Here is a 14,554-nt window from a genome sequence, read left to right on the forward strand (position 1 = left end):
AACTCAACAATAAGAAAACAAACAACCCAATTAAAAATGCGCCAAAGATCTTAACAGATGCTTTACAAAAAAAGATATACAAATGGCAAATAAGCATATAAGAAGGTGCTTTACATCATATGTCACTTGGGAAATGCAAATCGAAACAACAATGAGATACAGTACACACCTATTAGAATGGCCAAAATCATGAACATTGACAACACTACATGCTGGCAAGGATGTGGAGCACAAGTACTCGCATTCATTGCTAACTGGGAATGTAAAATGGTACAGCCACTTTGGAAGACAGTTTGGTGATTTCTTACAAAACTAAGCCTACTCTTACCATATAATCCAGCAATTGGACTCCTTGGAATTTACCCAAAGGAGCTGAAAATGTATGCCCACATGAAAACCTGAATGTTGATGTTTACAGCAGCTTTATCATAACTGCCAAAACCTAAAAGCAACTAAGATATCCTTCAATAGGTAGATAAGTAAACTGTATTATATCCAGACAATGGACTCTTATTCAGTGTTAAAAAATGAGCTATCATGTCATGAAAAGATATGGAGTAAACTTAAGTGCATATCACGAAGCAAAAGAAGCCAATCTGAAAAGGCTATACAAATTTCAACTATATGGCATTCTAGAAAAGACAAAACTATGGGGACATTAAAAAGATCAGTGGTTGACAGGGGTTATGGGAAGGGAAGGATGAATAGGTGAGGTACAGAGGATTTTTAGAACAATGAAACTAATCTGTATATATTAAAATGGTGGACACATGCCATTATAAATTTGTCCACACCCATAGAATGTACAACACCCAGAGTGAACTCTAAGGTAAATGATGGACTCTGGGTGTTAATGACGTGTCAACATAAGTTCATCAATTGTAACATTTGTTGCACTTTGTAACAATTGTAGCACTCTGGTGAAAGATTGTTGATAATGGGAGAGGCTATGCATGTGTAGGGGCAGGAAGTATATATTGAGAAACCTCTGTACTTTCCTCTCAATTTTGCTGTGAAACTAAAACTGTTCTAAAAAAGAAAAGCGTATATTAAAAACAAACAAACAAACAAACAAACTGAGCAGAGGCATCAGAGAAAGTTGCCAAGATAATTCCTGAGTAAAGATTAGTCTTTTCAACAAGCGGTGCTGGAAAAATTCGTTATCATGTGCAAATAAATGAACTTGGGCCCTTACTTTATTCCACGTAAAAAACTAACTCAAAATGAACTATACACTTTAATGTAGGCTACATATATAAATATTTCAGAAGAATAACATAAGAGCAAATCATTGTGGCCTTCTGTTAGACAAGAGTTCTTAGATATGAGAAGATGCTCCACAGCATATGTCATTTGGAAATGAAAACTGAAACAACAATGAAATACAATTACACACTTATTGGATTGGCCAAAATAAAAAACACTGACAACACTAAATGCTGGCAAGGATTTGGTGCACAGGTATTGCCATTCATAATAGCACCAAAAGCATAATCCATTAAAAATTTGATAAATTGGACTTCAAATTTAAAATTTTTATTCTTCAAAAGATAGATTAAGAGAATGAATGAAAAGACAGGCGTGGATTGGAGGAAAATATTTGCAAAACATATATCTGACAAAAGACTTGTGTTAGAATATATAAAGAACTTTTAAAACTCTTATGAGAACCCAGTTGTAAAAATGGACAAATGATTTGAACTGACACTTCACCAAAGAAGATTTATGAATGGCAAGTAAGCACATGAGAAAATGATCAATATAATTAGTCATAGGGCAATTCAAATTAAAACTATAATGAGATATACCCACCAAAAGGCTATAATAAAAATTACAGATAATTCCAAGTGTTGGCTAGCATCTGGGAAAACTGTAACCCTCCTACATGGCTGATAAGGATATAAAATGACACTACTATTTGGAACACAGTTTGACAGTTATCTTTTAAAAGTTGAACAAAAACATTATATTTCCTAATGATTTCACTCCAAGAAAAATGTAATCATATGTCCACTCAAAGATAAGTACATGAATGATCATGGCAGCATTATTCATAGTAAGTCCAAACTGAAATCCATCCAAATGTCCTTGAACTGGAGAATAGGTAAATAAAATGTGGTATACCTTTCAATGGAATACTATTCAGCACTAAAAATGAACTACTGATACATGCTATAATATTTTTGAGGTTCATCCGTATTACAGTGCTAAGTGAAAAATGCAAGACGCATAAGATGACCACATATTCTCTAATTCTGTTTATATGAAATGTTCAGAAATGGCAAATTTATAGTGTCAGCAGATAGGCAGTTACCTACGACTGGGACTGGAAGTGAGAATTAACAAGGGAACTTTTTGAGATGATGGAAATGTTCTAAAATCAGATTGTGGTAATAGTTACACAACTCTATAAAAATCATAAGATACTAAAAATCATAAAATTATCCCCTTACAATGCATGAATTTTATACACTGCAAATTATACCTCAATAAAGCTACTAAAACAATAGTAAAAATATCTTTCTCATGATGTCCTTATCTTAAATGGCAGAACACGGTTTTAAATACATGTTCAAAGGGGTTTTGTTCAGTAGGTTTAAAAGGGGCTACTGGTAACAAAATAAAATGCATTCTTGGATGATATAATTAGTACCAGTAACAACTATGACCATAGTGATTAATAGTTCTAGCACTAAAAATTCAAAATCTTCCTTCCTGCCTGCTCTCCCTGAGATCTAGATGCTGGCATGTTTAGCCTTCCCACTTGTAATTATCCTCCCTCCGAATTGGAATAAGGATTAATTAATTATAGTGATGCCTTCAGACATAAGCCATATCAAATATCCTGGTAACTGAGAATCAACTTGTCTGCAAAAGTATGCCAGAAAGCCTTAAAATCTCTAGTACCTTCATCAAGGCCCAGAACAGAAGATTGAGCCAACCCATAGAGCTTCCCTGATCTAGTCCAGATGGCACAGGTACACCCTGTACTTCCATTAAATTTACTTTCTTAAAATGCTGCTTTGGATAAGGTAAATCCTTTTCTCAAAAATCTTTTTGGGTGTTAAAATGTCCATCAAAGGGCCAGGACATGGTGTTAGAAGCCATGGGTTTAAATCTTGGCCCTGATATGAACTAGTCATGTGGTCTTAACGAAGAAATTTATTTTTTATCCTCAGATTATTTACCCCAAACTGGGACAGTTCTGCCTACTCTACAAAACTATTGTGAGAAAAAAATCAAATAGTCTATATAAAGTAAGAAACCCAGTATGTGTGTTGTGTTGAATCTGAATAAAGGATGTAGCCAATATGAAAATCAGGGCTTTCCAGAGTTTTGCCCGAATCTTCTCGTCTAGCCTAATCTTCCAGTAGCCCCATGAATTCCCAGTTCCAATCACACCAGACTTCTAACCAACTACCACCATCAGGCAATGGCTCTGGCTTTTCTTGCTTTCTGGGCTACCTTATTATCAACTCTGTATTCTGTAACCCCACCCATCTTTCAAGATGGCTTAAAAGCAAAATCTTTAGCTTTTAAAGACATTCTCCATGATGTTTATTTTTATTATTAACTTCTTAAACAACTCATTATATCCTTAATTATATATGTTTTAAAGTATCAGAGCTGTTTTGAGATGTCCTTTTTCCCCTGGTACGGAATATACTTCTGGAAGTATATCAAGACTTGTATATATACCTTGTTATATAACCCCACAGTGCCTCTCACAGGCTCTGAAGTAGGACAGGAGTTTCAAACTATTACTTTTTCCAACTGAGGAATTCCTCAAGGATAATTTGAAAACTTTTATTCAAGTCAAATTTTCTCACTTTATAGGTGAAAAAAATTATCCCCAGAAAGGGAACATAGAATTCAAGGTAATACAAGTAGTTTCACGTTAGAGCTGAAAGCAGAATTCAGATTTCCTGTGGCAGGGACTTTAAGCTGTCCCTCAATGTCAATTCTCCCACATAGTTAGAGGACCACCAATTTTTAGCTAAAACTTGGCTACTCAGAACAAAGACTTCATTTCTTTTCCTTCCTTTAGTTAAATGTGGATGAGTTCTAGTAAATGACAGTGCCATAGAACTGCTTCTTCTTTCTCCACCATCTCCTTCATCCTGCTGCATGGAATACAGATATGATGGTAGAATTCCATATTGAATCGTGAGGTTGAGGGCTACATCCCAAGGATGACAGAGAAGAAAGCTGAAAGAACCTGACTCTTTGAGGCTTTCAAGGAGTAGAGCCATAAAATTAGTTGTGGATTGCCTACATTTAGACTTTTACATTGAAAAGAAATAAACGTCTATCTTGTTTAAGTTGTTATTTTATATATGTTATTTTGAATATCTATTATTGAAAGCTTAACTGATCTTATTGTTTTTGTTATTAGCTTTCTGTTGTTTTCAGCTCTTCACACTGCTTCCAGACATGTTCTTAATTCATTTTTTCGTTGTTTCAATCATTCACTCAATAAACATTCATTGTGCACCTACATTCTGCCTGTCATAAATCTAAGAGAAGGTTTGGGTGGGCACAGGAGTGAAATGTACAGATCCTGCCTTAAAAGTTATGAGTAATGAATGAACTTCCCATTCTCTTAAAAAAGATCACAATTCATATGTCTGGTAAATACTCATCTCAGAATTTTTCTGACAATCCCATCTCAAATAAGCTCACTGTTCAGTAATATACTGTTAATTGGACCAGGTGCATTTAATGTATTCTATTTGTTCCTCTACATCCACTCTCCACCCTTCTGTATCTTTTTATTTTCCCTGGGAGGCTGATCTGTATGAATTACATAAATGGGCTCCTTTGTTCTCTAGATTCTGGTTGTGCTGGCCAATATGGACTCCTAGAAGGTGATCAGATGTAAGTAAGAGAATGAGATCTATGTATTTATTTTTCTTACCATTCTCTATGGGATTATCTTAGGCTAACCATGTACCTTAACTGAAGGTCACCAATTCTTTCTGAGATGACCCACTAAATGACTCTCTACTACTGTGTTCTGTTAACCATTCCTTCCCTTTATTCCCTTTGAGCTGTTATTAGCCCTAGAGAATTTCACGGTACCTTGTCATTGCATACATTGTCCACACCTTGTAAATAACTCATTTATTAAACCTTCCTTAAATTATCCTAATTTGAGGTTGCCATCTGTTTCCTGCTAGCATGCTGACTCATACACCATGTATAACAATTTTCAGTTCAAAATATATAGGCAACAGATACAAACGGGAAGATACCATGAGAAGCGCTGTTGGGAAGAAGGTTGGAGTAGAGAAAAGATATTTAGCTGTGAAATCATAGTGCATACAGAATCTCAGACTACAGGAATAACATGACCAGATTTGTCTCTCAGGTACCTGAGTTGCACATAGGCCCTCTTTATTGCTCTCTTTTTTGAGGTATCCTGGATTTATTTAGAAATGCGTCTCACTTTTATGTGAAACTCACAGTCACTAGGCTGAGTCCATTTAACTACCAACACATATCAGAACCCCAAGTAGAGTATCTTCTGCCAATTTCACCAGTATCTTCATTTAGAACGTTTAGAGCCTGTCCAATAAGCCTCTTTTAGGGGCACAATCCACACTTTTTGAAGAGTAAAACATAAAACCAAATTAGCACCTGCTTATTCTTTATTAGCAACCAAAGTATTGCTGACAACAAAGGGTAAACCTATGAATCCAGTATGAAGAACAACTTCAGATCCTAATTTGGGCACAAGAGGAAGAGAGGGAAGTAGGAAGAGGCTGGGTGCGGTGGCTCACACCTGTAATTCCAGCACTTTGGGAGGCTGAGGCGGGCAGATCGCCTGAGGTCAGGAGTTTGAGACCAGCCTGGCCAACATGGTGAAACACTGTCTCTATTAAAAATACAAAAATTAGCTGGGTATGGTGGCTGTAATCCAAGCTACTTGGGAGGCTGAGGCAGGAGAATTGCTTGAACCTGGGAGGCGGAGGTTGCAGTGAGCCGAGATCTTGCCACTGCACTCCAGCCTGGGTGACAGAGCAAGACTCCATCTCAAAAAAAAGGAAGTAGGAAGATGTGGTAGGCAAAATAATGCAACACTCCCCAACCCAAGATGTCTAACTCCTAATCCCCAGAACCTGTGACTATGTTACCTCACATAACAAAATGGACTTCACAGATGTGATTAAGTTAAAGATCTTGCTATATGGAGATTAACCTGGATTATCTGGGTAAATCCATTATAAGCACAAGGATCCTTATAAGTGAAAGAGAGTTCATATCAAAGTGATACAGCATGAAAAAGACTCAACCAGCCACTGATGGCTTTTAAGATGGAAGGGAACTACAAACTAATAAATGCAAGCAGCCTCTAGAAGCTGGAAAAGGCAGGGAAATAAATTCTCCCCTAGAGCCTCCAAAAGAAATGCAGATCTGCTGATACCTTGACTTTAGCCTGGTTAGACTCATTTTGTATTTCTAGCCCCTGGAATTATAAGATAATAATTTTGTGTTGTTTTATACTACCATGTTTTTGGTAGTTTGTCACATCATCAATAGGGAACAATTATGGAATAGGAGACTGAAATCTCTAGACCCAAGAAACTAAACCTGGAGCAGGAAAAAAGAGTCAGGAACTGATGGATGACAGAGACAGAGCACATTGTGGCCATCACAACCAAACTGCACACCACTTGCTAACCTGTACTGCAGGCGAGTTTGGTTCACTAAGAAATGTATTCTTCCTATCAGAGGCTCACAGTAATAAAATGCTTTCATACCTTTTGTAACACCTAGTAAAAGTCTCCTTTTCTCTCAGAGGTTTTGGGATTCACTTAACTTTTGTATTTTGCTAGAGAGCTTTATCAGCTTCATTCAGAAAAACAACCATCTGTCTCATATCTTATTCTGTGACTTCCTGGTGCCCACAGTCACAATAAATCACACAATAAAAACAATAGTTTAAAGAATTGTTAAATTAATACTAATTATATAATTGTTTAATTGTAGTTAGTAAATTATTAAAAGTTCTGGAAAGCACCAGTATTCGTTATTTGCATTCCATAAAAACCCATTGCTACATCCCTATCCCAAGTTTGCCTGTTTCCAAATGAGTAACCCAAACCTGGCACAGGCCTTACCACACTCTGGCCCAGCTGCTCCCGAAAGAAGTAATCCATGTTTCTCTTTTGCAGGCTGTCAAGGTAATGTTGGAAGCGAGTGTATGTATATGGGTAGCAGTAAGCAAACTGGTAAATATCTTCTTCTCGGTCAAAACAAAAGGCAAAGGACATCACATAGTTCTTCCTGTGGTCCGGGCAGCGGTAGTAGTAAACATTTTTGGGTGGCAGCCTTTGCCTAAAATATATAAACAAAGAAATTTGGGCATATGAGACATTTGTTCAAGCTTCAAAAGGTAATACATATAAATTAATACCTGGAGAAAAACTGTAACATCAAGAACCATGGGTAATGGGCCTGGGAGAATGACAACACAAATCACATATTGTCTAAAACAGACCTGAATCTGGCAGCTCTTTGCTCACAATCCAGTGCTACCCTTTCTCAAATGTCTGGAAAATGCAAAGTTAAACAAAAATAGACACATTCTATTCACTTGTTTATCCTTATTTTGAGCACTTAACATATGTGGCATCAAATGCCCAGGCCTTTATGTACAATAATAAATAAGACAAGGAAGATTTCTGTCCTCATGGAGAATAGTGGGGAAGCAGTCAGTAAAATATTAAAAATAAGTAGACAATATAATTACAGATTCTAAAAGTACCTTGAAGGTAAATAAAGACTGTGATGCTATAGAGATATAAATGGGAGAGGCCTACTTTTCCTGGGGAAGTCAGGTTTTTTAAATTATAAGACTAATTAAGAACTTTTAAAATAAACTCATATGCATTGTATACATTCAAGGAAGGGGAAATATTCAACATTTCTCTAAATTATTACTATTATTTTCTACAGAGCATTCCATGAGACTAATTTTCCACAGAAGTACTTTGGGAAATAGTGCTTTAAAATATGCTGTGTGGGAAATTTTGCTAAGCTAAACACTGAGATGCAAACAGGAAACAAAAATGTTGCAGTCATAGTTTCCATAATGTCTTTGCATTTACCCACTTTAAAGAGTTACTCTACCCTCTCATGATTTATGATATCCAACCTCTTCACAATGTTTCCCTGCAGTGAATGTCTCTCATTTCTATCATTTCAAATCCTGCTTATCCTTCAAAACTCACCTAAAACTGTGTCCTTTCCATGATACTACATGGACAATTCCAGGCCAGTTCAGCTCCACATTTTGTGTAACTCTTGCTTTTTTATCAATTGCTTAATAAGTCTTATCCACCAAGGTTGATTTGGAAGATCCTTAAAGGAAGGGATGCTCCTGGGGAGTGCAGATACAGTGGATGAAGGATGTAAGGCTCACCTGTAGTGGCTTGGCATTCAATTGAGAAGCCAAAGACTACAGGGGCATATGAAGACAAATGTGCGGAGGAAGGTTTAGGAGGGGAAATTGAGAAAAACAAGAAGGGTGCTGTCTCCAGGTAGAACAACCTGGAGAAAATTGTTAACAGATAGAATACAGCGTTATAACATACGCTTTTTTTCTTTTACAAAAGTTTTCTGTTTGTTGCAGAATCTTCTTTCTACTTTAGTGTCTTTCTGAAGCTAAGTGGCTGGGGTGGGAGGTGTGGCTGTGGGATTCCTATGGAACAGCAGTGGTTACATGGCATTGATGCCTGTACAAACATTTGATTATATTAAATTTAATTAAATATTCTGTTATTTGATTATATTAGAAAAAGTGACTGAAATGATGGGCCATGGGGTCTAAGATGGGTAAGAATCTGAAAGTGCTGAGGAGAAAGGCAGGATGATAGATATGCAGTCTAAGCAACAAAGAAACAGAGCTTTCACATAAAAGTCAGAGGTAGTATCAAAGGTTGTTTAGAGGTGTTTGGCCCACCGATAGAGTCCATTTGCCTCCTACTCCCAAAGCTACTGCCAATAAATACATAAATAACAGTCTTCTTATAATGGAAATATATCTTCAAGACAAATCTTATAGGCACTCCTTCTTCTAACTAGATTGCTACACTAAATTCTGGAGTTATCACTGATGAGGTAGAGAAATGATGGCTTGGAAGGTGCATGAGGAGTGAGGAGGAAAGTGACCCCTCCTGATCCTTCTGTACATGCAGTGTAGAAGAATGAGGATTTCTTGAGAGGGCAATTGGGGAAGTAATGTCCTCCAAGAGAGTCAGGCCTCAGTTCTTTGTTTTATTTAGCAAATATTTAAGCATCATAGACTTTTAACCAAGTCTAGTTTGGTTAAGACAAGGGGTAACGGAAGAAGTGAACTTAAAGACTGAGGATCCAAGTGGGATTATTAACCATGGAGCTGAGTTCCAGAGGAAAAAGTGGAAAATGAAGAGGTCTGAAGAGGGAGAGGGAAGGAAGCAGTGAAGAGTCAAGATTAGTTAGAGAACAGACCAGTGCAAGGATGTGGATATGGACAGAATATATGATGATCTACATTTGTGATGTTATTGAAGATGCAGGAAAGTGAGGCAGGCTGGTGGCATATGCGAGTCCCAGGGTTCCTGATTTGTATTTGGGGAGAATGTCTGTGAAAGTGGCCTTGATGTTTCCAGCCAATGGTCTGTGATAGTCACTTCAGGCCCTGACTTGATGGTCTGAGTTTGAGTCTCTTAGAGCCCTGGATGAGTATGTCTTCATTCACAAGTGGTTCCTACAGGTCTCAGATTATGATGCTGTTTTCAGCTCTTTATTTACCAGTATATCCAACCAGGGTATATGTTTTAAATTCTGTCACCAGTTTTCTCCTCTTCCAGCCAAGTTCTGCAACTTGACTCTGAGAGCCTGCTGTCTCCACTGAATTTGATTATGTGCTATCAGGAGAATCCGTCTACTGCCTGCAGCTGTTGAGCTCCTCTCCTGGGTGAGCCAGGATGCCTAACCTGATTAGCAGACAAAGTAGAGTTAACGGGCTCTGGGGCAATCATTCAGGGAAACTGAGATGCTGTTCAGGGCTTAGATTTTCTAGACTCTCCGAAGGATACAAACAGAAATCTATTTGAGGAGGGCTCAGGAGGCAAAATTCAAGACTTTGAAGTAATGCAAAGAATAAAGCAAAGGGGGCTGAAACTAGGGAGGAAAAAATGTCTCTTTCATTTGGGATGTACTTCTGATTTTTCCCTTATTTTGTTCATTATGTCTCAGACATTGTGTTAAGTGTTTTATATGCATTATGATTTGATCCTCACAATAACCTTATGAGCTAGGGGCTGTTATCCCTTTACACAGATAAAAAAAATTGAAGCCACGAGAGGAAAAAAAAAGATTCCCTGAGGTCACAAGATCAGTGAGCAGCAGATCCTGTATTAAGCCTAGGCCAGTGTGGCTCAAAAGCCTGCATTCATAATCCCCACAGTATCTTTCCACTCTCCTTTTCCCCTTGCCATCCAACTTACAGCCTTACCTTCTACTTCCAGAAAAACCTGATTTTACAGTACTCTCTTGCTAAAAACCTTTTAAGCAACTTCCTATCCTCACATTTCAGTTTGGCCCACAAGGCTTCCTGTGATGGCCTTGTGATTCCAGCATCATCACCCATTTCACCCTCCTTGAAACCTTTGCTTTGTTTATATTCAACTACTCATAACTCCCTAACACAATTTTGTGCCATACCTTCAATATCTCTATGTTTTGTACTCAATCTTTCCTCTACCTGGTCTGCCTTCCCCACCATCTTGCATACTTGGTGAATTCCTACTGATAGATGAGGCATATAGTCAATTGTCAACAAAGGTTTAAATATTTTTTAAATGAACAAATCAATGTATAAGTGACTACCCTTTAACACAGCTCTTCTCTAAAGCCTTCCCTGACTATTGAGTCTTCCTTATTTTTCTCTACTTTAAAAAATTATATAAAAAGATTTTTATCATCTAGTTTGTCTCTTAACAATGAACAATAAAAGTAAATGGATATTTGGATATTTCTTCAAAGAGTAGGCTTCTTGAAAATATAAACTGTGGGAATAGGAACAGCTCCGGTCTACAGCTCCCAGCATGAGCGACTCAGAAGATGGGTGACTTCTGCATTTCCATCTGAGGTACCGGGTTCATCTCACTAGGGAGTGCCAGACAGTGGGTGCAGGACAGTGGGTGCAGCGCACCGTGCGTGAGCCGAAGCAGGGCGAGGCATGGCCTCACTTGGGGAGTGCAAGGGGTCAGGGAGTTCCCTTTTCTAGTCAAAGAAAGGGGTGACAGATGGCACCTGGAAAATCGGGTCACTCCCACCCTAATATTGCACTTTTCCAACGGGCTTAAAAAACGGCATACCAGATTATATCCCGCACCTGGCTCGGAGGGTCCTACGCCCACGGATTCTCACTGATCTTGCTGAGATCAAACTGCAAGGCTGCAGCGAGGCTGGGGGAGGGGCGCCCGCCATTGCCCAGGCTTGATTAGGTAAACAAAGCAGCCTGGAAACTCAAAGTGGGTGGAGCCCACCACAGCTCAAGAAGGCCTGCCTGCCTCTGTAGGCTCCACCTCTGGGGGCAGGGCACAGACAAACAAAATGACAGCAGGAACCTCTGCAGACTTAAATGTCCCTGTCTGACAGCTTTGAAGAGAGGAGTGGTTCTCTCAGCAAGCAGCTAGAGATCTGAGAACAGGCAGACTGCCTCCTAAAGTGGGTCTCTGACCCCCGAGCAGCCTAACTGGGAGGCATCCCCCAGTAGGGGCAGACTGACACCTCACACGGCTGGGTACTCCTCTGAGACAAAACTTCCAGAGGAATGATCAGGCAGCAGCATTTGCGGGTCACCAATATCTGCTGTTCTACAGCCACCGCTGCTGATACCCAGGCAAACAGTGTCTGGAGTGGACCTCTAGCAAACTCCAACAGACCTGCAGCTGAGGGTCCTGTCTGTTAGAAGGAAAACTAACAAACAGAAAGGACATCCATACCAAAAACCCATCTGTACATCACCATCATCAAAGACCAAAGTAGATAAAACCACAAAGATGGGGAAAAAACAGAGCAGAAAAACTGGAAACTCTAAAAATCAGAGCGCCTCTCCTCCTCCAAAGGAACGCAGCTCCTCACCAGTAACAGAACAAAGCTGGATGGAGAATGACTTTGACGAGTTGAGAGAAGGCTTCAGACGATCAAACCATTCCGAGCTACAGGAGGAAATTCAAACCAATGGCAAAGAAGTTAAAAACTTTGAAAAAAAACGAGACAAATGGATAACCAGAATAACCAATGCAGAGAAGTCCTTAAAGGAGCTGATGGAGCTGAAAGCCAAGGCTGGAGAACTACGTGAAAAATGCAGAAGCCTCAGTAGCCGATGCGATCAACTGGAAGAAAGGGTATCAGTGATGGAAGACGAAATGAATGAAATGAAGCGTGAGGGGAAGTTTAGAGAAAAAAGAATAAAAAGAAATGAACAAAGCCTCCAAGAAATATGGGACTATGTGAAAAGACCAAATCTACGTCTCATTGGTGTACCTGAAAGTGATGAGGAGAATGGAACCAAGTTGGAAAACACTCTGCAGGATATTATCCAGGAGAACTTCCCCAATCTAGCAAGGCAGGCCAACATTCAGATTCAGGAAATACAGAGAATGCCACAAAGATACTCCTTGAGAAGAGCAACTCCAAGACACATAATTGTCAGATTCACCAAAGTTGAAATGAAGGAAAAAATGTTAAGGGCAGCCAGAGAGAAAGTTCAGGTTACGCACAAAGGGAAGCCCATCAGACTAATAGCTGATCTCTCGGCAGAAACTCTACAAGCCAGAAGAGAGTGGAGGCCAATATTCAGCATTCTTAAAGAAAGGAATTTTCAACCCAGAATTTCATATCCAGCCAAACTAAGCTTCATAAGTGAAGGAGAAATAAAATCCTTTACAGACAAGCAAATGCTGAGACATTTTGTCACCACCAGGCCTGCCCTAAAAGAGCTCCTGAAGGAAGCACTAAACATGGAAAGGAACAACCGGTACCAGCCACTGCAAAACATGCCCAAATGTAAAGAGCATCAAGGCTACGAAGAAACTGCATCAACTAATGAGCAAAATAACCAGCTAACAACATAATGACAGGACCAAATTCACACACAACAATATTAACTTTAAATGTAAATGGGCTAAATGCTCCAATTAAAAGACACAGACTGGCAAATTGGATAAAGAGTCAAGATCCATCAGTGTGCTGTATTCAGGAAACCCATCTCACATGCAGAGACACATATAGGCTCAAAATAAAGGGATAGAGGAAGATCTACCAAGCAAATGGAAAACAAAAAGAGGCAGGGGTTGCAATCCTAGTCTCTGATAAAACAGACTTTAAACCAACAAAGATCAAAAGAGACAAAGAAGGCCATTACATAATGGTAAAGGGATCAATTCAACAAGAAGAGCTAACTATCCTAAATATATACGCACCCAATACAGGAGCATCTAGATTCATAAAGCAAGTCCTTAGTGACCTACAAAGAGACTTAGACTCCCACACAATAATAATGGGAGACTTTAACACCCCACTGTCAACATTAGACAGATGAACGAGACAGAAAGTTAACAAGGATACCCAGGAATTGAACTCAAACCTGCACCAAGCGGACCTAATAGTCATCTACAGAACTCTCCACCTCAAATCAACAGAATATACATTTTTTTCAGCACCACACCACACCTATTACAAAATTGACCACATAGTTGGAAGTAAAGCACTCCTCAGCAAATGTAAAAGAACAGACATTATAACAAACTGTCTCTCAGACCACAGTGCAATCAAACTAGAACTCAGGATTAAGAAACTCACTCAAAACTGCTCAAATACATGGAAACTGAGCAACCTGCTCCTGAGTGACTACTGGGTACATAACGAAATGAAGGCAGAAATAAAGATGTTCTTTGAAACCAACAAGAACAAAGACACAACATACTAGAAGCTCTGGGACACATTCAAAGCAGTGTGTAGAGGGAAATTTATAGCACTAAATGCCCACAAGAGAAAGCAGGAAAGATCCAAAATAGACACCCTAACATCACAATTAAAAGAACTAGAAAAGCAAGAGCAAACACATTCAAAAGCTAGCAGAAGGCAAGAAATAACTAAAATCAGAGCAGAACTGAAGGAAATAGAGACACAAAAAACCCTTCAAAAAATTAATGAATCCAGGAGCTGGTTTTTTGAAAAGATCAAGAAAGTTGATAGACTGCTAGAAAGAATAATAAAGAAGAAAAGAGAGAAGAATCAAATAGACACAATAAAAAATGATAAAGGGGATATCACCACCGATCCCACAGAAATACAATCTACCATCAGAGAATACTACAAACACCTCTACGCAAATAAACTACAAAATCTAGAAGAAATGGATAAATGCCTCGACACATACACCCTGCCAAGACTAAACCAGGAAGAAGTTGAATCTCTGAATAGACCAATAACAGGCTCTGAAATTGTGGCAACAATCAATAGCTTACCAACCAAAAAGAGTCCAGGACCTGAC

At 38.8% G+C, this 14,554-nt stretch overlaps 1 protein-coding gene across 1 annotated transcript in view; it reads right to left on the bottom strand.

Annotated features, from left to right (window-relative positions):
• Positions 1-14,554, bottom strand: part of AGBL4 (ATP/GTP binding protein like 4) — a 1,461,703-nt gene that overhangs the window by 516,434 nt on the left and 930,715 nt on the right. Inside the window, exon 5 of the mRNA XM_030823879.1 lies at positions 7,125-7,341. Within this exon, the coding sequence (XP_030679739.1) occupies positions 7,125-7,341 (217 nt within the window). The remainder of the gene's footprint in view (positions 1-7,124; positions 7,342-14,554) is intronic.

Source organism: Nomascus leucogenys, chromosome 12 (genome assembly GCF_006542625.1).
Source record: "Nomascus leucogenys isolate Asia chromosome 12, Asia_NLE_v1, whole genome shotgun sequence".
NCBI lineage: Eukaryota > Metazoa > Chordata > Mammalia > Primates > Hylobatidae > Nomascus > Nomascus leucogenys.